This window comes from Amblyomma americanum, chromosome 1 (assembly GCF_052857255.1).
Source record: "Amblyomma americanum isolate KBUSLIRL-KWMA chromosome 1, ASM5285725v1, whole genome shotgun sequence".
Taxonomy (NCBI): Eukaryota; Metazoa; Arthropoda; class Arachnida; order Ixodida; family Ixodidae; genus Amblyomma; species Amblyomma americanum.
In genome coordinates this window covers 31,729,353-31,753,576 of record NC_135497.1, presented here as the reverse complement: position 1 = coordinate 31,753,576, position 24,224 = coordinate 31,729,353, and the positions used below count along the sequence as shown (strand labels likewise).

General features: G+C 46.9%; 2 protein-coding genes and 1 pseudogene across 2 annotated transcripts in view; all 3 read right to left on the bottom strand.

The window, feature by feature from the left end:
- LOC144114511 (atrial natriuretic peptide-converting enzyme-like) overlaps positions 1 to 6,551 on the bottom strand; it is a 31,143-nt gene extending 24,592 nt beyond the window's left edge. The window contains exons 1-5 of the mRNA XM_077648304.1: positions 6,503 to 6,551; positions 5,752 to 5,864; positions 5,631 to 5,692; positions 4,654 to 4,817; positions 2,629 to 3,090 (exon numbers count right to left, since the gene is read on the bottom strand). Of these exons, the coding sequence (XP_077504430.1) occupies positions 2,629 to 3,090; positions 4,654 to 4,817; positions 5,631 to 5,692; positions 5,752 to 5,864; positions 6,503 to 6,551 (850 nt within the window). The remainder of the gene's footprint in view (positions 1 to 2,628; positions 3,091 to 4,653; positions 4,818 to 5,630; positions 5,693 to 5,751; positions 5,865 to 6,502) is intronic.
- Positions 1 to 24,224, bottom strand: part of LOC144125662 (atrial natriuretic peptide-converting enzyme-like) — a 996,499-nt gene that overhangs the window by 924,007 nt on the left and 48,268 nt on the right. The window lies entirely within an intron of this gene.
- On the bottom strand, positions 14,464 to 17,488 carry LOC144114470 (uncharacterized; annotated as a pseudogene).

Sequence of the window (24,224 nt, the reverse complement as noted above, 5' to 3'; positions counted from 1 at the left end):
AAATTATGCCAGTCCTGCCTTTTTTATTCCCTTTTTCTGTCTCTCCAAAGAATTCGTGCCATATTATCTGTTGCTTGCCCAGCAGCTAGCCTTGTTATTCTGTCAGAGAGATTGTTCGTAACCGTGGCGCAATTTTCCAAGAAGTTTCTTTTGAAAATAAGGGTGTACGTACTTATCCTTGGTGACGTAGTGGATTTATCTGGTGCTTGCACTTTCTATCGACTGCGCTTTCCTACAGCAATTTGACTAACGGTTCACCTTCATGAGGCACACGTGCCATTCATACCTTTGCCATACCGGAATGCCTAGTTTAAACAGTTGGCACTAACACTTTTTCCTTGTCCTCACCGCGCACTCCATACCGGATCCTAAGGGAAGGATCTGACTTAATTCATCTCAGAGTGGTTCATGACCGTCCTTTTATTATTAGGTGCAAGGAAAGGTTCTAATTTCTCCATGATTCTAAGGTAGGAGTTATGCAACAAAGAGCTTTGCAAACTAAAAAAACACAGCCGTCAGCATGGGCTTGGCACTAGGGCAAAAAAAAAATATTGTAGCACGTTCAATGGTTTGCTGTAAAAAACTCGCAATGTCAGCACAATTGAACTAGTTCGGTAGCTACAAGGATAGTCCAGATGAAGATAGCAGCTTCTAGAACACTTTCATGAAAACGCAACATTCCTCTAAAATGTAAGGGCTATTTCGCAAGTCTGCTGAGTCGTTTCCGGACCTCACTGACGGGCTTCTGAAACGGGCGCAGCTGAAGTCTCAAAGCAGGGCCCGGTTACAGCTGGGTTCTATCGAATATCTATAAAAAAGGCTGCACCTCTGTCTAGTGCCAGCATTGACAAAACCCACGAGTGTAACGGCGCCATGCGATTCCGCACATCCAGCACAATAAACTCTTTCAGCGACCAGTTTTATGAAGCACACAACATAAGCCACCTGCCGTCGCTATTTACTAAGGGTATGTTAATATTTGAATGACGAATAGAATACACTCCCTTTTCGAACCAATGAAATATTACATATTCATAATTATTCGAAATGAATCGAATTGGTACTCAAGTTTTAGAATAATTGGCACGCCATAGTTTTCTTGGGCCACTCTAAAATGAAATTAAAGAATGATTCGCGAATGCGAAGTCAAATGAAGAGCGTTAGCTTAGTTGTTTTTGCCGATGCTTTCGACTATGCCTTATATTATTACTAACGATGATTATTAACGAGCACCTTCGTTATATATGAGTCTCAAATTCGTTATATCCGAATTCCACTCCCACTTCTAAAATTCGGCCACCAACGTGTACATCACGAATGGACGACTTTTTTTTTTGGTACCATCGGCACCTCTTTGCGACCACCGGTTAGCCCGCCACGCCCCTCCGAAGGTCCCCCCTCATTACGGTTTTGAGGACCAAAGGTCGTCGGTACGAATCCCTCACACAAGCCAGGGTTGAACCCGACTAACAACTTTGTGCGCCGAATTGCGTCAGTTTGCTTGACATCCCTCCAAACCCTCTGCACCAAATGGATGGCCTACAATATTGTCACCAATGGAGACCCCAAGTGGCACCAGTCTCAGCACCCGATCAGACGTAACATATACAACGGAGAAAGACGGGCTAGCCTGTGACTAGTGTTAGAATGCATTTAGAAATCGAGCAAAATTGTGCTGTCTTGTGTTGGTCTCTTCCTTGCCCCTGTCTTTTTGAGCGGTTTGAAGATGCATTCCGTTACATATATAGCGGAGCGCCAGCACAGGGGCTAAACCAGCCGCCGTCCCCGACGACTGCGCGCGCGCGGTCACGTGATGAGGGGTCACATTTTGCACAACGCTGCAGCAATGTGATCACATGACCGGCCGCCATCTTGAAATCTGGGAAGGATATTAAACGCTTGAGTTCGAATAGTAAGAGCGAACGCTCTTAAATCACGGTCCAATCCAACGCTGCACAGCATGATGGCACCGTGATCTGCCTTCGGGGGACGGAGGATTCAGCATCGCGATGTGGCCCATTCATGCGGGAGCGTTCGTTAGAGGCCTTCAAAACTGGGTGACGCGGCAGGCCTTTGGATGGGTTAAGAAACCTTGCCTTCATGACCTGTCTTGGAGGCCATGGCCCCTATGAAGGCCTAGTCCATCTCAACCATAGACATGCGGCGCTGGTTAATTCGGTTAATCCGGAGCCCTACGTCCTCAATGGATGAATGAGCGCCGGTATTCAACCATCCTTGCAAGCTGATGTGATTTCTGTTTTAATATTTATTTCTAGCCTAAAGGCAGATATCTCGAGGCTCCTTTTTTCTACTTAACGCTCTTCTGCCTCACAGAGCAAGAAGCAGCGAAAAGGGAGACGGGCCTAACTTGTGATGACTTAATTTAACGCACCGAGAAAGAGCTAAGCCCTGTGGTGACACACGGGAAGCAAGCAAGGAAGGTCGGCGCCAGTATAAAGTGGGGATAAGAGAAGCGTTAGGACCTGGCGGGCGTGCAGTGAAATCCGTAGTCAAGTTTTTCTAGAGCCGCTGGAGTACAATGAAAACAAACGGCCTTCAGTGATACTCAGGTCTTGCGCAACGCGACCACTCAGCAGCAGCGTCTTTCCACCGAGGGGCGACAATTACCGGGCTTCGTGTGGCAGCTGCCTGCGGCGCTGTACTCGGGCAGGCATCCGCAGTCGATGTGGCCGGCAATGGCCAGCGGCATCTGCTGCTGGCACGAAGACCAGAACTCCTGGCAGAACTCCCTGCAGGGTAGCACGACCCGGCGCTCGGCGTCGTCGCACTGCGGCTGCAACAGGCGGCACACGAGCTCGGCGGCCAGCGGGTGGCACTCGGAGTCGGCTAACTGCCGGTAGGCGACCAGGTCGCGGTACACATCCCTGGCCGTGGCGTGTCCCACGGCGTTTGGGTAGGCGGTGCTGTTGTAGGGCAGGCTGGCCCGGCAGTGGTCCAGGGTGAGTGGCTCGCAGCGCAGCTCTGCTTGGCGGCCGACGGCCGGCCGGCTGGTGCTTAGGCCGGCCAGATAGCCCGGGTAGCGCCGGCGGGGTGTCCATGACTCCGGCAGCGAGGCCGTCGCTCGGCGCTCTGCACACGAAGCAACAGTAAACGTGACTTGCACCTCTATCGAGAAATGCCTCCGTCGGTCCTCAGCGCGGCAGCCATTGTTCACTCGTCGCGAAGCCTGCCCAAATTCCGGTGCTATCAACACGGCTAATTAAGTACGCTTCCTGTCGGCATCTAGTACCCTCAACAAAAAAGACATGCAGTACGCCTCTCCTAAAAACGAGCACCACCTGGAAATTACATTTTGCTCGAACAAGGGCGTGTTCATGTCTCAGAGAAAACAACTTTCATACGGGACGCTCAGCCGCGCAAAAAAAGTATGCACTAGATGTTGGTACTTGCGCGGTTCTTCGAAACTAGTCAGCGAAGGAGTTGGCCTGCGCAAGAGCGCATGCAGGGCAGCGTCTAAAAATTCTCGATGATACTTCGGTGAGATTTGTGCGGACATTTATAATTTCAACAAACGACTGTCCGCCTGTAGCCCACAAGACGCAAAGCCCAATTTGCAATCCTTGGGATGTGCCTTTCTGTCGACAGGTTCGAGTGCCCCTTCGCAACAGCGCGTACGAGCTCAACTGCGTGGACTGCGACTGTTAATTCGAAGCGGGTATTGTTCAATGACACCCGCTCGATCAGCGGTCCTAAGAAAGCGTCGTTGGCTGGTATACTGTGTTCTCTCAAGGAAGTGAGGAAATGTGCTTGAGGGACACTCAGTGAAAACCGTTCTTTGGAAACAAATAAACTCGCTCCTCGCCCGACACACTATTCAGGTCGTAAAATGTTCAACAAAAGTAACGGAGCCATAATGTGTGAATGCACTGACTTAGCCCACAAGCATGAACTCATGAATCTGCCCACTTTACATCGGGCATGTCTGAAATCCCATGGTCTGCCGAAATGTGTATCGAAGAACAGAGTAGTGCTGTTCGCCTGAAGCTGCTTGCGAACCGACTCCATCGTTTACAAGGCTGTGCGTTACAACAGTTGTCGAATATGGTCACCACTGCATGCATGTGCTGATTAGCTCTTGCTGGGGTAGTCTGGTTCAACGAGGTGTTTCTGGTAGATGAGCCAATGTCCGCTGACAGAAGCTAGTTTCTAATACGCTCCACGTCATCACCAAGCGCTCCGATTTGCATATTAGTCCCTCGCCACTCCGGCACATACAAGGGTTCAAAACAACTAGTGAGCGTGAAGGCAATGACACTCAAAGAGGCAGGGCGTTCAAGTTGCTGCGTTTCCCTACTGATGCGTTCGAAGTTGCGCACTTCGAGAGTTGCAATTCCAATTATTTATGAATTACCTCAGGCTCACCACTGGCGCCTATAGGGTCCGTCGCACTGCAAAGGTCGTGATCCTTTCACTGACTTCTTTTGGTGGCTGCATAGCCTGCAAGTGGCATCTGACGCAAGACACTGCTGTCCCTCTCTTCAGTTCGCAGGGGTGTGTTTACGGCAATCCACCGCCATTGATTCGATTGATTCGATGCGGCACGCACTATCTGGTACGCAGGCAGAAACCAACCTTTCCACAACCTTTTACAGCTTCGGGTAGTCTGCATGCAAAAGGCTCACTTGTCCGTACCTTGCAGGCTGAGAGACTCGGGGTCCACCTTGAGGCCTTGGAATACACCCAGCCGTCCTCGTAGCAGCTCGTCGGCCATGGCCAGGTAGAGCTCTCCAGCGTCCACCGGCCCGTATGGCGAGAAGTGCACGTTGAAATGCACCGTCAGCTCTCGGTCCTCTCGCCTGCGCCGTTGTTTCATGCCCTGACCGATACACGGCAGCGAGCGCCACACTATATTTGATATGGTGCGCCAAACTGATCAACAACTCGAGGCGGGAACGGTTTTGGTACAAGATTTGAAATAAGGGAGTAGTTACTCATCAGCATCCACTCAAGCGGAGTCATGCAGCAGCGAAGGAAAACTCACAGAAACGTTGTAGTTGGCACCGGGGCCACCGCCTGTCCGGGACAGTCGCTCTACCAATTGAGCTAACCAGGACGGCCAGTATATGGAGATGCGAGTGGTAACTGATCCACAACTCGACTCGGGAAAGGTATTGGCAGATTTGCAAGTGGGGAGTAATTACTCAAGAGCATCCACTCAAGCGGAGCCAAGTGAAGGAGATTTCACAGAAACTTCGTAGTTGGCACCGGGATTACCGCCTGTCCGCGACGGTCGCTCTATCAACTGAACTGATCTGTACGGCTAGCATTTGGTAAGACGAGAGCGAACTGATCAGCAACTCGACGTGGGAACTGTTTTGGTAGAAGATTTGCAATTGCGAATTAATTGCAATGTTCCCATTTGAAGTTGTTGGTTATTTGTATAGCTCTACTCTCTGCTAGCCGTATATTTGGTAGAACAACTGCACCGAACTGGTGGTGGTCCCGGTGCGAACCCCCGCCCAGGACGAATTTTTCGTCAGCTACGCAGTTTTTATGAAAGCTGTGTAGCTTTCCTTTGTTGCCCTATGGCCGCACTTGAAGGGAGCTTCGTGTCATCTGCGAAACGTGGAGAATGCCGCCGAGCCGTGGAGTGGCCGGCCGATACACACCTCTGGAAGGCGATCACCTCCGTCCCGCGGAAGGCGGCGCTGCTGTTGAACAGCCTGTCCAGCTGCGGCAACGGAGACGATGAGCAGAGAGCGCGGTTGCGGTCGCAACAGCGCGTCTCACCTTTGCGCGGTACGCGTCCGCCTTTCTCACGAAGTCGTCGGCCAAGCTGTTGGACAGGCTCTCGCTGAACTTGTCTCCCTCCAGCACCGTGAAAGCGCCCCGGTAGACACGCTCTGCGAACAGGCGCAGCAGAGGTGATGCACGACCGAAAGGGAACAAGCGAAAAACACAGAGGAACACCCAGAAAAGGTCTGGACAGGATGATGCCGAAGTGACAACACGAGTGGTTAGTAGAAGGAACAAACCTCGTAGCAAACAACGCAAGGCCCACCGTTATTTCATCCGTACCCTAGCAGCAACGAGGAACGCACCATCGACACGTTTCGTTATGACAGCGATTCAGGCATCAGCACCTTTGTCCGTGCATGCGTGTGGTGCGCGCGTGCGGACGTTAGCTGCGTGACGCCAGTTATGCCTTCCTCTGCCACCCAGAGCTTTTGTGGGGACATAGACCTAGAGTGACTGGCACTGAAACCTGCTTTCGACATATATGGTAATGGCAATGGCTCAAAACGCGGGTCACTTGCCAGCAGTGGCTTCACAAGCGTCAAGTGCACTCTGGCGCTGAAGGAATTATACTTCTACTGATCTCTTTTTGCGTTGACCTTTCCAGTCCTTTATGTTCTTCCATGCGTTTCGTCCCCGCTCTTTTTTATTTCATTTTTACCTGCCGCGATGAGTCAGGGGATATGGCATTCGGCTGCTACGCACGAGTTCAGTCCCTGCTGCGACGTACTAGATAAGTACAAACCATAGTACGTCGCACGTGCACTGATGTTGAACATTTTCCGCACATCCATGAACCATGCGCATGGGACGTGAAATATCCGGCTACCAGTGGCCGGCACAACTCGCCACACAGCGCACCATACCTATAATAGCAAGCAAAGAGCACGGAGGAAGACTATATAGGAGTGGCAACTCCCCCGCCTGCGGCTACCAGAAAAGGTCACAAGACCGCGGCGCCACTATTCTGCTAGCGGCGCCTTGCGGCCTGGAAAGAAACTAGTGAAATACAACGTCACGGCGTGCCCGCTGAAGCAAACACCCAGTACACCAATATTCGAAACAAACGGAACACTTTTTGCTCTACTTCGTGAACGCTTGAGTGTAAGTTGCGAGAAATATATCTGTATCTCACATGCTTCTTTTATCTTCAAATTAATATTTGCATATAATTGACTTTTATCGGAAAAGAGCCAACATTGCAAGGAGAGATTACAACATCCCATTCCTACGTTGCAATTCAGAGGGCAGCCGGTGGTTACTAAAGCATAATAATAATAATAATAATAATAATAATAATAATAATAATAATAATAATAATAATAATAATAATAATAATAATAATAATAATAATATATATAATTTTATTATTATTATTCCGTTCTGGTTTTCCAAGGAACTTAGAACAGCGCTGAAACTTAAGGAGCGGGCCCACCATAAAGCGAAACGCCCTGGGCTGGATACATGGGCAGATGAATTTCGCCGCTTGCGTTCCCTTTGCAAACGCCTGTACAAGCGTGATCATGAGTCCTATCTTGAATATTTAGAGAATAGTGCCTCTAATCGTCCTACTGAATTCTGGAGATACGTTCGCAAACGCTCGAATAAATCTGATAGTCATATTCACTTAGTTGACTCTCATGGGAATGAAATTCGGAACGTAGCTGACGGCTTTGCTCAACACTTTTCCTCCGTGTACAAATCTCCACGTTGCGATTCCGTATGCCTTCCAGCTGGCGCACCTAATTCCGTTCTTCTTGACGAGAAGTTAGTAAGTGAGAGTCTTAAGTGTTTGAAACCATCTTTGTCCCCTGGACCTGATGGCATTCCAGCCGCCATAATAAAAGCCTTCAATAGTACCTTCGTCCCTGTTTTAACCACGATATTTAATAACTGTTTGAAAAATTCTGCCTTTCCCCGCGTGTGGAAAACGGCGCGTGTTTTCCCTGTCTTCAAATCAGGAAACAAATCTGATGTTTCGAACTACCGCCCCATTTCTCTTCTTTGTGCAACCTCTAAGCTTTTTGAATTAGCTTTGCACAAAGTACTTTCCTTCCACCTCAAACATGTAATCATACATAATCAGCATGGTTTCATAAAAGGTCGTTCTACTACAACTAACCTTGTGACTTTTATGACGTATACATCAGCTGAAGTCCTTCAGAGGAGTCAGGTAGACGCTGTGTACTGTGATTTGAGCAAAGCTTTCGACGTTGTTACTCACTCATTACTTCTTCAAAAGCTTCTGCTGCTTGAGATCGACGTTTCAATTGTAGCCCTCTTACGCAACTATCTTCTTGATCGGTCCTGCTTTGTCAGTGTAAATGGACAGACCTCATTTGTTTACACTCCAACCAGCGGAGTTCCTCAGGGCTCGGTATTAGGCCCGCTTCTGTTCTCTGTTTTTATCAATGACGTTTCCTCCGTGGTCAAAAACTCCTCGTTTCTCCTTTATGCGGACGATATAAAAATGTTCAAGGCAATACATACTCTTCATGATTGCTTGTCATTGCAATCGGACATATCCGCCTTCTCTGATTGGTGCTTGAAGAATGGGCTCACTCTCAATTCATCTAAAACCAAGGTTGTCTCATTTACGCGTAAAACGCACAGTCTTCTCTACTCTTATTCTGTGAATGGTAGGACGCTGCCCAGGGTTGATGAAATTAATGACCTCGGCGTACTTTTCGACCGTAGCCTCAGCTTCTCCTCTCATACAAAACGCATTGCTCTACGGGCTATGCGTACACTCGGCTTCATCTGCAGGCTTTCGAGAGAGTTTCGATCCCAACTCCCTTTCTTAAAGCTCTACCTCTCCATATGCTTGCCGCTTTTGGAATATGCGTCTGTTGTTTGGAGCGGCACTTGCCAGTCGAACTGTGAAAAAATCGACAGAGTTCAGATAAAGTTTTTACGCATATTTCAACATCGGTTTTCTTGCAAAACTTCTAGCTCTCATCCCAGACGGAGTAACTCACTGCAGCTTCCTTCTCTTAGCTGCCGTCGCGTGAGGGCAGATATAATTTTCTTGTATAAACTTCTTCATGGTCACATTCTATGCCCTCAGCTCCTAGCGCGTATCCTTTTGCGTGTACCGCGAAAGAGCATAAGGGAATTCAGACCATTTCAAGTTTCTGCGCTCCTGCACTCCCTCTCCCCTCTGGACAGAATGCAAAAGTTGTTTAATTCTCTTTGTCCTCACCTTGATATATTCGAAAATTCTCTCCCTTCCTTTATATTGAATGTCCGTGACGTTCCACTTTGAGCACTCTTTTTCTCATACATAACTTCCCCTTTCATGCATTTTGTCTTTACTACACTTGTGCGTTTGCACCGGTATTATATTGTTTTTTTTCTCTCCTTAATTGTACATCACGTGTACTTGTTTTCATTAATATTATTTCTTTAATACTGTACTCACGCCTGATTGTCTGTAACGCGTTCACTAATTACATTTCTTATTGTGTATGATTGTATTTCTAGCTTGTATTTCAGAGATCTCTTATTCGTTCATATTAGTATTGGCTTTATTCTTGTTTGTATTTTGATATATGCTGTACTTGGCTGTTATCGGTCGTTCTTGTGTTCATTCTCTTTGTTTATTTTTTTATTAGTTATTTATATGTCTGTTGCCTGTTCTAGCTGTTTTCATTTGCCGCTGTTCTCGCTGTTTCCTTGTTCTCGCTTTTTTGTTTCATGCTTGCTGTCGCGCCTAGTTCATGTGTCTTTTTTTTCTATCGCCTTGACTGCTGCATTACCTCCCCTGAGTGTCTTCCTTTGTAGTGAAATAAATGTACATTTTGTGCGTGTGAATGGTGTACCAGCACCAAGACCTTTGGGTTGTTCCTGGGCACCGAAAAAATAAAGATTGATTGATTGATTGATTGATTATTATTATTAATATTATTATTATTATTATTATTATTATTATTATTAATATTATTATTATTATTATTATTATTATTATTATTATTATTATTATTATTATTATTATTATTATTATTATTATTATTATTATTATTATTATTATTATTGTTGTTGTTGTTGTTGTTGTTGTTGTTGTTGTTGTTGTTGTTGTTGTTGTTGGTTTTTGGTGAAAGGAAATGGCGCAATATTGTTGGTTTGGTGTCTCGTTGGACACCTTAACCACGCCGTAAGGGAAGAGATAAAGGAGGAAGTGAAAGAAGAAAGGAAGAGAGAGGTGCCCTAGGGGAGGTCTCCGGAATAATTTCAACCCCCTGGGGATCTTTAACGTGCACTGACATCGCACAGCACACAGCCACCTCAGCGTTTTGACTATAAAGCAGGATAAATAGTAAATATTTCTGAAAAAACTTCTATTGCCGCCCTCAGTCGCCTGCAGTCCAACGGCCGCGGTACCCACTAGTGCGGACTTTCGCTCGCGCATCGAGCGTCTCGCGCAGAGAGGATGCGCCGTGCGTGCACAGTGGGTGCCCGGTCACTGCGGCATCGCCGGCAACGAAGAAGCTGACGACCTCGCGACCGCCGCACGTCAACTATTTGCCAGCGATCTGCCCCTTGCGCTGGCGGACGTGCGTACGGTCATCCACGACCACCTCCGAAAGCAGCACCCCGACCCACGCATCGCAGGAGGTGGACACAGCCTCAGTGTTCGACTTAAGTGCGTTAAATGCGGGAGCTTCAATTGTTTACATCGGCGTGCTCAGCAACGGGGAGAAGACAAAATGGAAACAACCGTGGATGTTTGTTATCCGGAAACATCCCTTCTAAGTAGCGTGCCCGGATGCCCGCCCATCGAGGCACCCTACTTCGACGGAAGGACGGACGGACGGACGGACGGACGGACGGACGGATGGATGGATGGATGGATGGATGGATGGATGGATGGATGGATGGATGGATGGATGGATGGATGGATGGATGGATGGATGGATGGATGGATGGATGGATGGATGGATGGATGGATGGATGGATGGATGGATGGATGGATGGATGGATGGATGGATGGATGGATGGATGGATGGATGGATGGATGGATGGATGGATACGGCTGGACCTTTAATTCGGGCTGTGGCTCGAGCCCCCTTGCCCTGACTTATGAAATTTTACTCTTGTCTTGATATTAGCCACCAATCAAATAACCTTCGCTTAATTACTTCTACCCGCTTAAAATCAAAACTTAAAAACACCAATGCCTTAGATAAATCAGCCCCGCTGCTTTCCACTGTAGGGTGAAACCCTTTACAGAGAAGTATCAAGTGTTAAGCCGTTTCCTCCTCCTCTCCGCACGCAACGCACAACGCGTCTATCTCGTGGTACCTGACTCTATATGTCTTAGTACGCAAAACTCCCGTCCTGGCCTCAAACAACAAAGAGCTTCCCCTACAATTATCATAGATATTTTCTTTGGCAATCTCCTGCTAAAAATCCTGTATTTTCCCAGTGCTGATTTCTTCAGCATCCCTGTTTTCCACAGAGTTCTCTCTGTTTCTTTAACCTTTTTCATAAACGATAATTGCTGATTTGCCCCCTTACTGCTGTCCAGATGTTTGCTTGTCTATTTTTTAGTTCGGTTTCTCCATTTCATGTCCACATTCCTTTTACACAGGTATCCGAAAACTTTCCTAGCCCACTGCTTTTCCACCATTTTTCTCCATCACTCATCATATGGTATCTTACTGCTAGCATCTCTGCTTTCGAGCGACGCCCATCCCATATCACCCTGTACCCCCTGATTTGGTGTATTGCCATTCTAAGACACAAGCAGCGCCATCTACCTCATGGATTTTGCACTCCTCTTGCGACTTACAGCCCCCTTCGCTACATACAGTATATTTCCTCATTATATCAGCTAATTAATTTCATAAACGTGTTCATCACAACACGACGAACCGTTTGCCACCATCGTGGACCCCCGCGACAAACGGTTCGGTGATAACGTCCGTCCGAAGGTCCTCGGAATGCACGGCCCCAATATCCTAACGTAATTTGGGCTCATTGCTCTCATTACTGCAGACAAGCTTCGAGCAAAGTTTTAAGCAGGTTCTTTGCAGATACATCGATAGCAATGCATAGGAAGTCCTTTAGACGTCAAACTGTCCCTCTGGGCCCATCTACTAGATGTACAAATGTTCTGCGTGACATCTGTACAACATCCTGATTTAGAGGTATGGATGCTGTTCTGATAATCCACTATATATCCCCTCAGTGTTATGTGGATAAATCTGGATATCAACTGGACATACAGAATGTCCAGCAAGTGCCGTATTTGAGATGTCTAAAGGCTGTATGTGGTTATCTGCGTCCATACTCACGGAGGTGAAATGCAAAGCCGCTCGTGTATTGAGATTTGGGGCATTTAAAGAAACCTGTGGGCGGCCGGAAAAGATCTGTACCGACGGTTTATCCTATGCGTTGCTTTGGAATGCGAAATTAGCCTATGAATTGCACTCATTCTTTCTTAAACAGCAAATGGCCCCTATTGTCACTTGTGAGTAGGGACCAACGATAACACTGCAACGTCGAAACGTAAGCCATGGTAAATTATGCTACGGCGTGGTTTTTGATTGGCGTAAACTCAACCTTTCAACAGCTTTTCTCGCATCTGTAGAAAAATAAATACAAACATGCGCTAAGAATTCGGAAAGAAGGTTTGTCACAACTGCCGCACGTCCTGCCCTGCGACATACGCTCTGCCCGTGGCTAATGCAACGGTCTTGAAATCGATATATTCGACAGGAGGAAATGAAGTATTGCAGATGCAGCCCGCCAACTTAACTGTCCGCTTGCACAACTCCGCACGCATATTTCTCTGAAAGCATGATACATATAGAAAACGCTGGGCTAACGTGCAGTGGTATGCGAATGAGTCAAGGCTTGCTTGACGTGCTATACATTCGAATAAAAAAAAGGCAAGGTTTCATTGTAGTTAAATATAATAGCACGTGTGAAAGCTTCTGCGTACAAATGGAAGTTGACGGAGACGACGTGTTCTGGACAGCGCGAGATTGAGTTGCAGTTTAACACGAGATGTGATCGGCTGCGGCAATAGTGCAGTGCTATCACGCACTGGCTAGCGAAGCTGATTTGTTCGCACCGTCTTGGGTTCGAATGCCAGTGGCGGCAATATTAATTCCATGTCTGCAGGTTGACCAAGATTGTCCTCAGGGTGATGCAAGCCACAAGATTGTTGGTTGGGTTTCACCGTGTTCGACCGTGCTTTCGCACTGAAAACGAGTAGCGTGTTTAGACCACACAATTCACCCGTTATTGCATCATAATTCTTTACAGACCTCCATGTGTCATGCCTGTCCCGGACGCTAGTGCATTGAGGAGAAAATGTCCTGCTAGGGGGGTGGCATTTAACATCGGGCACCTTTTTTTCACTAGCCACAAAAGAGACAACGCATATCAACGGCGGTGCTTCTTTTGGAAACTGTATTTCGCAGTTGGAGTTAAATTTTCTCTACTAGGAGCAGTGAATCTGAGCTTGGAAGCTCTGACATTTTCCTTTTTCCTGGAGGCAAACTCGCTGGAAGTATTTTTTCTGCATTGCTAGACTTTCACCTAGCATGACAAAATACTAAAAGAGGCTTTACATGAAAAGAACTAACGGCGATAACATAATTGGCCAGCAAGAGTGGCTTCTGGATATTTAAAATCCCTTTAGCGCCAGAAAACCTCAACCCTTGAGATCCAGTTAGGAACATGATCAGCTTTTTTTTGCCTTAACAACCCCCAACAATACATGCAAGCAAGCAGTGCATCCGGGCAATGCCCTCTAGACTAGGAAAGGCCTATCTGCTCCTCCGTGAAACCATCACACTACGACGGGCGCTGGAGTTAGTGTTCTTCATGAAGGGACGGTGCTGCGCGCTCGCTCGTTCTTGTGTAACTGCAGCGCTACGTGAAATCGTCATTTGAAGATTTTGGCCCCATAATTTAATGCTGCCATATATGTTTGATGTCATTTCCGGTACACAGCCCGCGGTGAATAGGTTTAAGCACTTAAAGTTAGTTGTTTCCGGATTATGAATATATTTTGGCTAATCAGTATGTTTTGCTATCGCTTAATATTGCCTGAAAGTCCGCACATTTTTTTCTGCGGGGCATTGATATTCCGCTGTGCGTTCACATATATCTTTATTTTTGTTAATAGCTCGTTGCGTGACGCGGACTTGGAAATTATTTTCGGGAAAAATTGAATAGTGTGGTATATCACCTCGCGCCGACTGTTTTCCAGGAATCTGACTATTTGTAAACTTTTTCTTCCAAAGAAACGCTTACCCTCTCTCCACAAACACACCCAAAAAAAACATTGCCATAAGGTATGGCTCTCAGAACAGCTTACAGCTCCTTGCAAGGCATCTGAACTGAGGGACTGAGCAGATGCCTTTCGATTTGATAAAAATTGAATCAAGCTCTGTTACATAAAAATGATTTGTTTATCAAGAAGTACTTGCAGCTGGGCTTGTTGGTGCGTATTCGTGAAAGACAATCGCAGTTTACAATGTTTTTTGACTGCTATTAAGAGCATGGATATGGGCAGAGGCTATATAAACGCTCTTCCTTGAATAAATCCTGTTAAAAGTGCAGCGCTCGTCCTGTTCTCTTGCTCGTCCGTGTTGCCATTTTGCGCTCTCATGTCTTTCACGGATATGTTTATTACAGAGTGCAAGCATTCACAAAACTTGTAGAGGCGTGCAACACAAGGAGTCAGAACAGTCAAGATTTCAAAGTGTTAAGCTTCCGTTTTTGAGCAAATTTTGCTTGCACCAGACTGTCGTTCCTATTTTTACAATAGTTTTTCAGCAGAATGACTGTTGCAGCGCTAAGAATGTGATGCATGCCCAAGTGAGGAATATACCACTTTCACATTCGTCGAAACTGTCTCCGTCTTCTATCAGGTTGGTAGACAGTGTGAAAAGGGCATTCCTTTGGTTCGCTAGAGAATGGGAATGCACTGCATACTTTTCACTTCGCAGCTTGTCCAGGACGATCTCAGCAGTCATTACAGCATGAACAACGGGAAGTTGGGGAACCTGAGCCCTTAAGGATTCATGTTTGCTATAATTTCAGCATTCTCAATTATGATGTCTTCATCCTCTACCACATTTGCTCGGCAAGCAGTGCATGCAAGCTTTTTAAGTGCTGCATGGGCGCAGTATCCAGCCACGTACGTTATAGCTGGCAGATTTTGTGCCTTCATTTCGAAGTCCTTGTCATTTACTTCAATGTTGAACCTCTGTAGAATCGCCTCATCAATGCTGACAGCAGGTGCCCCTGAATCTATGGCTGGAAGCGCCAGGGCTCTTTGTAGGCGAATGTCGCGTTAGGATTCGAACACTTGTCTGATGGACACATGGTACTGCGACCCGGAAAGCTGCCTATACTTGCAAAATCATTCGTCCAAGCAGTCTGTCTGGAAGTTCCTCAGAAGAACGTAGTCAAATCCAAGGTCTTCAAGGCAATAGTTTATAATCTTGAAAAAGGCTTCCGTAGTGAGACGCAAGGCACTGTGGGTCTCCCGAGTGGGAATTTCATTATCAAACTTCAAACTCTTCCAGAGGTCAAGGCGCTGCATGATGGTTTGAAGGAATTCAGCTTGTGGACACAGCTTTTCTGCAATGGCAGTCTACAGGTCATCACGAAGCCGGCTTCCTTTGCTGGACGACTTCACATTAACAATCCTCCACCAGGTTTCGGCAACCTTTAAAAATTCCGCTGTTCCAGCTGCATGCTGCAGTGCATAGCGTTGACCGCATGTTTCTAGAGCAGCTATGGTTGATAGGTTGAACATTCTCATTGCAAGCTTCACATTTTGTCTTTCCGTATTAGATGGAATGAGTGGTTTTACTGACAGTGTTGGAGCAGCCTTTAAAAGGTGGTCTTCTTCTTTTAAGTGAAGATAACGGAGGGTCTTGAACGAAGCACTGATAAATTTTGGGTGGGAGTTCAAATTCATAAGTGAAGGAAAAAACATGCATGTTCCGTGGTTCTTTTGGTTGATCCAATTGTTCCGAATACATTTCAACAAGTGAACAGGGTCAATAACGAAAAAAGAGGACGAGTAGAATCTGATGGGTGAGGGTAGGAGCTGCTGACTTTTGATGACAAACCAAAGAGAGACATTGTTGTGCGATTTATAGAGTTGTTATCCGTGATGACTTCAATGATGCGAAGCTCAACCTTTTCAAGCTCATTTATGATGCTGCGGAGCTCAGTGTTCAGCTGTTTGGGATTGATTTGTTCAACTGCCAAATGTGAACAACACTTTTTTGTGATGACAGGGGGCTTTGAATCATAAAGGCATGAGCTGTCTTTGCCGAATTTGAACTGTTGCTGGCAGTACCGACAATCGTGCAACCCTTATAATCAAAATACGCCTGTAGATGGATCTCATCCATCATGAGAACCAGTGACTTCTCATGATCCTTCATTGCACTTGCGATCTTCTTCGCATAAAGCAGCAAAGAAGTATCCTGCTGCTCAGCTGCTGGATTTATAACATATGCTTTGAATACACGTCTGATCGTGGACTCATGTGGCAATTTGAGACCTCCGTAGTCACGCAAGTACCTATAAGCATTTGGAGAGATGGTAAATAGAAGGCTGGAAAATACCAACAGCTCTGAAGAGTAGCGGGGTGACTCGCTTAAACGGAGAAGGACTTGTTCCTTTAAAAATGTTCAAGCATCTTGCCGATCTTCGTCTTGCATTCCCTGATTTGTCGCGTTTTAAAGAAGAGATAGCACGAGATTCAATATGCCACCTGTCTTGTCTTAATGTTTGCGGAAGGCAGGAGCCTTATCAGAGCTCTCAATGGCATCCAACAGACCTGCCAAGCACCGAATACCATTCACAGATTTTGGAATGATCTCCACGCCATCAAGTTTGGTGACCTCGACATCATGAAAATACAGCTTTAGAGAGAGGTCCTCGGTGACTTTAGCCGACTTTTTTATTGCTGGGGCACCATCGACAGTCAGATTGAGGAAGAGTATAAAGTCATGCTGGGAAACCACCGTTCAGATTCATGGTATGCATTTCAACAGCGTCTGAAAGTTGTCAATTTTGTTTCTGTCCTCTTCCGCCTGATGTGCTTCAATATAAAAGTTGATGGCATCTTGTAACGCAGCAGCCTCTCGGCGCGTCCTCTTTTCATCTGGGGCCTCTCGAGACGTGCTTGCATTTGGGGCAGAAAGATATGCCGGGCAGTCTGGAAGTATGCTTGGAACACCATCAGGTCGTAACCGTACGAGCTTCGCCGCAACTTCTACTACTTTTCTGGTCTTTGTATCCGTGTAGCTTGTGCTATTTATCATGTCGGGCGGATTAAAGTGGTGCTCGCAGACCTTGGATAAGAAAAAACAAAGACAGTAACAGCTCTAGAACCTGAAGCTTAAAAATCAGACAGGTCCATGACAGTACGAGAAAAATTTCTATAAATGTCGTGTGAACTGAATGCCAGCAATAATATTCCGCTACGGCTTTACAGGTTTATCCGGTCCAAAAGAGGCAGCACTACGGAATTATCTCGCAACATGCTGCCCGCAGCGTTTTCAATGCAACTGAGGGAGGAGTAACAACGACAGTTAAAGGAATGTTTCCTTACCACCGACCGCGCACGGTGGATAGCTCTAATCCATTGAGCTCTCCTTGCTTGATTCGAAGGGAAGGTGAGGACTCGCACACGCTCACCACCATCGTAGTTCCCGCGGCACCGCGGTACGCAGCAAAGCTCAGGCATTATCACAGCCTGCACACTGGAAGGAAGGAAGGAAGGCCTCAGACGTTGCTGGCACATACCCACTACGGGGGAGTCGCCAGGACACAGGCGGTTAATTACTGGATACAGGAAATTTTTGACGGGAAAAGCAGTGGAAATAGTATGTAGTCTGATAGATTGGAAGAGGGAAGGAAAGGGGTCCAGTTAACTTGGAGATCGAAGACGGGACAATTGCTTAATGTGCATAATAGTACACAATGCCTGTAATGTTGCAATGTCTTACTGACTGAGATCGGGAAAAAGAAATTAGAATGGGAGACGCTGCGTTTCTTGAAGAAAATTTTGCACAGCAGAGCGCACACTCCTGTCGCTTCGTCCAAGCAAAGAAGCGCCAATGAAAAGAACAACCGCGGAAGACACAGGCAAGCCCAGTTGATGAAATGGAATTTGCAAAAGACGCTTCCTCAAATGAGAAAAGCGGCGGCAGAACAGCAGGAAGTGATCTATTGTCTCAGGTTCGGCACAAAAAGGGCACAGTGGGGAAGCTGCCAGGCCAGATCTGTGAAGGTAGAAATTTAGAAGGGGAACCCGGCAACGCAAGCGCGTGAAAGAGACCTCTAGTCTGCGTGAGCGCCAGTCTTTGCTACTCCAAGGATGCAGAAGATGCTGATATTCGGGAGACGATGTAAGAGCCGAGGCAGCAAATTCCTGAAATATTGTGTAGCTGCGAAACCTCACCGCAGCTGTATATGCACACGATGGTAGGACAGCAACAATTGGGCTGCTGAGAGTGGCTCTTGCTAAGGAATCTGCAACCTCATTTAAGTGAAAGCCCATGTACCTGGTACCCAAAGCAACCTTACCGAATTTAGATGCAGCGGAATCAGGAACTTAAAGAGGCGTAATGGCCGAGAGTCAGTGGGCGAGGATAAGGAAGAGCAAATAGACAGAGAGTCTGTCATAACCACGACCTGGGAAACGGTAGATTCTAATTTTCGTAAGGCTAAGATTACTGCTAATAATTCAGCCAGAAAAATTGGAGTGAAGTCAGGAAGACGGAGAGAAAAAGACCAATCCAGTGAAGGTGAAAAAATTCCCACACCTGCCTTTTCGCGATCCTGCGAGGCATCGGTGGCAATAAGAACATGAGAGGGAAAGGACCTTAGGTGGTCCTGCAATAGACCCTGAAGAAGCGAGAAGGGCTGCAGCTTTGCATTCGATGGGAAAATGTCATCGAATTCAATCTGGACAGATGAGGAGTTGTTATATATTTGGCGGACATCAGTGAAATGAATATTTATGCGATCAAGGAGGGACTGCACGTAACATATCTGCGGGGTATGAAATCGAGACCAGGCAGCACTAAAAAAGGCGGAAGGTTGACTAAGAAATATTATACTGGAAGCGTGAAGAGGAGAGTCGCACAATTTTAAAAATGTTTGAACTGTTAAAAGGCGAAACCTAGCTGATAACGAAGGCATTCGCGCCTCAAGGTGCAGAACAGCATTGGCGACATATTTTGGAAGCCCCAGACAAAGGCGCAACGCCTCACGCTCCAAAAGCACAAGAGGGCGAAGTTTATAGGCCGGAGCTCCTGAGAATAAAACACACCCGAACTCCAAAATTGGGCAGACGTACATTTTATAAATCATCAGAAGCGTATGCCTTCTCATGCCTGACCTAGCACTACAAAGCCTGCACAGGATGCCAATGGCCCGAACTCCTTTTGCAGAAACTTGCTCAATGTGTGGCCGCCAGGAGCGAGTAGAGTCGTATATTACACCGAGATAATTCACCGTCTGAACTTGAGGTATTATGTTATTTCTATAGACCAGGCAGATATTTACTGGAACAGAAACTGGAAATACTAACAATGCGCATTTCTTCACATTAAGGGACAGATGAATTCTTCCTAGCCAGTTGTCAAGAACATTGAGGTAATTTTGCAGGGTTTGATAAAGAGTGTGAATGTCACCTGTTGATGCAAAAAATGCAATATCGTCGGCGTACACATAAGTTGTCACATTTTGAATGCATGGAATTGAGCTTAGAAAAATGTTAAAAAGAACAGGTGAGAGAACTGATCCTTGCGGAACACCTCTTGTCTGAAGAAATCTCCTTGAAGAAACACCATTTTGGCAGCAGTAAAAGTCTATTTTTAAAAAAAAAACATAAATCCAGGCTACAAAATGGCTTGGGAAGTTGAGTTCCTGTAATATTAGTAATAGAGTCGAGTGCTCCACGCTGTCGTATGCTTTACTGACATCCAAGATGACAAGCGCAGCAAACTTTTTCTATTGCGAGCTAATTTAATACGACTGTCAAGGTCAGTATGAGCACACCAAATTGAACAACCCGGCCTGAAACCAATTTGCATTGATTCAATACAGCATTTTCTGAAATGAATGACATGACACGGCTGAGAAGGACCCTTTCCAGCAATTTCACTAGGTTCGATGTTAACGAAATAGGGCGTATATTGTCTAAAGTTAAGCCCTCCCCTTGCTTTTTAAGCAATGAAACTATTTCAGCAAGACGCCACTCATGCGGTATCCAAGGACCTTTAATAGAATGGTTAATTAGAGCCAACAGGTCTGCAGGATATTCATTGAACAAAATTTTGATCATAGATGAAGTGACCTTATCGGGACCAGGAGCCGCTGGGGATAAGCGCAGAACAATTTGCGACAGCTCAGGCATCGAGACCTCAGTGAAATCACTTGAGGTGCATGTGAATATAGTAGGAGAAGGTAAAGCAGATGTAAAGCGAAGCTCTAGGCCACACGCAATATCCTCTAAGGCCTTTGCGATTTCAGCAGGGGACTGAACAAGAGATTCAATGTTGGCAGCCGGAGGAATCACCTTCTTGCGCCTCATGAAATTAAACAAAGCTCGTTTATTTCCTGATTGGGAAAGGAAATCATAATGATTTGTATTATACTCCTCCTTTGCACGGGCGACAGTGCGCTTAAATGTTGCTGCAACATACTTATAATCCAGCCAATTTTTTGGGCATTGATTGATGAGAAGTTTCTTCCAAGCTGCTTTCCGTCATCTATATGCACGCGTGCACTCAGCATTCCACCAATTGTTCGCGATTGCACCCTTTGTTCTCTTAACCAAAAATTCAGACTTTTGCCTTGCATGGTCCAGTACTGAGCATAGATGTGCAGCCTTGCTTTCGGCACGTCTCTGAGCGCGAGTGTCTGAAGTGATTTGGAGGGCTGATTTTAGCGTGTCTTTAATGCAATTGTAATTTGTTAACGTGCGCTGATGTCGCTCAGGAAGAGTTAATTTACACGCAAACTTGAAACTAATCGGTAGATGATCACTGTTTGTTGCACAGTCAACAGGCGCCCAAGACATAACAGAGACTCCTGGAAGGAAAAAGTTAAATCCAAGGCAGAGCGGCATTGACTGCGAACAAACGTAGGCAATCCGGAATTGTTGCAGATCAAGTTGTTGCCAGAAGCCCAATCAAATAGTCTAGAACCAAAGCTGTCTGTTTTAAACCCCCAAGTCACATGGTGCGAATTGAAGTCGCCAAGTAATAGAACCTGAGATCGGCTACTAGACATGAGTGAGTCAAGGGGCCGAGTGTCACGCACACCAGACGGGAAATATGCATTAGCTACCGTAAAGGGCTGTTGACCTGGGACACTGAGGTCAACCGCAAGGATTTCACATTCATTGTCCGCATATTGAAAAGAAATGCATGCCCTGTGGCAAAACTTTGTAGATATGAGCACTAACAACCCTCCCCCTCGTGATGACCGGTCAAGCCGGAACGGATGGTAATGCTTGAGATGATAATTGAAATTTGAAGTTAGCCATGTTTCCTGTAAAGCAACTAAATCTGGTAGAAGCTGATTGCATAGGCAATTTAAATCTGTTGAAGCTGAGAATATAGATCGACAATTCCACTGGAGTATATTTAGGAACCCTATCTTGGCGGAAGTGCCGCAGCCGCGACTGCCTTTTCTAGAATCCTGGTCTTAGCGTTTTGACTTGCGTTACTTTTCTTTGTCTTTGACTGGGGGCAAGATGGACCTGCAATATTCAGAGGAGACCCACTTCATTTCTGGGCGGGGAGATCAGACTCCATATCCATACAATCCATAGAGGATACGTCCATAACGCTATGCGAAGGAGAGGCCTTAGAGGTCTTTTGTTGCTCACATTGTTTTTGGCCCTGTGGAGCGGAATCGATTACTACAGAAGGAGGGGTAGCTTCCGAAGAGAAGGCAAGAGCGGAGCGGTGGACGCCTGCAGAAGATTGGTCATCTGAGCAGCTATGACATGCGAAATGCACGTGGACACGGTTTCCATAATGCGATCCATTGGATTTGCCACAGCTTTCTCAACTGCCACTGTAATAGCCTGGGACCAACTAGAATCCATTATGGGTGGACATTTGGCGGCCACACTAGAGTAGGCTGAGGCTCTCTCCTTGATGCGGCAAAAGCCTCTCTCCGCGTGCATCTGCGCTTGTCTATAAGCTTGAGCACCTGAACTTCTTGTGCTCGTGCAGCACAGTCAGGCGAATCAGCAGGGTGAGCACCGCTACAAAAACAACATTTCTCTTGCTGCTCAGGACATTCCTCTCTGCAATGACGTTCCCCACAGGCACAGCAGCGTAAGGCCGATTTGCAGGCTTTGCTGCTGTGGCCAAATCGCCAGCAGTTTGGACACTGAAGGGGCCGAGAGTTAAAGGCATCTACATGAAAAACGAATGGCCACACCTTAATCTCTGACGGGCAAAATATTCCTGCAAATGTGGCAATGACGGACTCCGTACGAATTTTTTCTCCGTCAACCATCCTGCTGCATCGATGGACAGCAATCACTCCCGCAGGCGTGAGGTTCTCAAGCGTTTCCGCAGGGCTCAATCGAGAGTCGACCCCTCGGACCAAGCCCTTGGAACATGCTAGATGAGGCGGAACGAATGCGCTCACCGGGTGGTTGGCGAATGACGTACACTTCAGCAGGTCTTCAATAAAGGCTTTATCCGGCGACCTGCACAAAATACCACCAATGCCGAACTGCCGGACGTCGGTAATGTGCATGAAATGCTGCGATGTGGACCAAGAGCCGCCTGCACGGCCTCCGGGTTTTTCAGTCGGATAGCGCCGCCATCGGAAGGCACTAAAGCGACCGGAATGCTTGAAACACCACTGCGCAAAAAGAGATCAATTGGGAGCTGGTCTTTAGGAAGAGATGCCGACCAAGGGGAAAACCCCTGGCCAGGAGAAGAAGTAGACATTAAGCTCTCGCACCGCAGCCAATCACCCCAGAACAGGAGCAAACAGGCACAGACAAAAAGGAGAAATTTAGCAAGCTAGAGCAACACCGCCAAGTACTTAGCCACTGCCCCGCAGCCTGGGTAGCTGAGCCACGTCAACAGAACAGCGACCAGCGAACAGGAACCAGCCAAGCGGTCTCCACACCACCACCACGAGGGAGTCGAGAACAGCAGCATGAGCTGCAAATTCTTCGGCTTCCTCATTTTTCTCAAGACGCTGTCGGTGGTCTTCTTCGCCGCCTGGGTCACCATCCGCCACTGAGCGCTGCGCATTAATGTACGCCGGAAAAAAAACGCAAACTTGTACGTTGAGTGCGCCCGTCCATGCCAGTCTGTTAACAAAACGAGATGCGCGGGTGCTGCGATCCAAGCTGAAGGGGCGACCTCGTTCCGTCCGAGGACGCTCGTTCACGATCATGTGCACCCGTGGTCCATCTCGTGCCGGTGTTTAGAAAAGGCCAGAAGTGGAGAACACGCATGCATTACAGCGATAATTAACACCCTTTGCATGTTCCTGCTAATGAGGAACGATCACAATACCTTGCATCTGTCATCTGCGCATACTGGCGTGATCCATTCCCTTTTGGTGCGAGCGTGACGTGGCGAGGTTTTTTGGCTCTTAGATGGTCATGCATTGACGGGTGAGGCGATTTTCAAATACCAATCGGTGTTTGCGATCGTCTCTGGAGAAAACGTTGCCGAAGCGGCGTCAGTTCTAATCGGGCTCTGCGAAGCCACGGTTTTCATTCAGAGTCGCTGTGTGGCTTAATTCTGTCGGGCGTCGGCTAGCAGTATAGCCGATGCCAGCTAGACCAGAGTTATCTTTTAAAAACCGAATCGAATGCGAATAGTTGAGCTTTGCCACTGAATGTAATAGGAATCCCGTATTTTTTGAAATATGCGCTTAGGTGTTCAATACGCATACAAAGAATAGCCGTCTTAAAGAGTGAGGCGGTAGCGGCGGCCCTCTCGTACCGTGCTGTGATTAAAGCTGCTAGGCTGTAGCAGTAAGAAAACGCCATCTACACGAGCGGCTACACGTCCGTCACACGCGAAGGAAAACTTCCAAGAGAAAACTCAGTATATGAGAGGAATGAGAGCGGCATCAAGGCTGCACCCACTTTTGGAGGCCATGTGTGAACGCCGCCACGTTAAATACGCACGACGTTGCGGAGACGGAGTGAACACTTTTTTTGTCAAATTCTCTTCGTTGCCCATTATTTTGAAACTCGAGATTCGATTGCTCTCGTATGATTGTCAACGTGCACTGTTTGATTCTGTGGGCGAAAAGTATGGGTGGATATTCGATTCGCTGCTCGAAATTTTCGAATCTTCTCACAAACCTAGTGAATGCACTCGCATGCGTCACGAAAGCGCCCTTTTTGATAAAATACAGTCCACGTTTCTGTATCCACACGACCAGTAACGAAACAGGTTCATAAAATTTCACAGGGC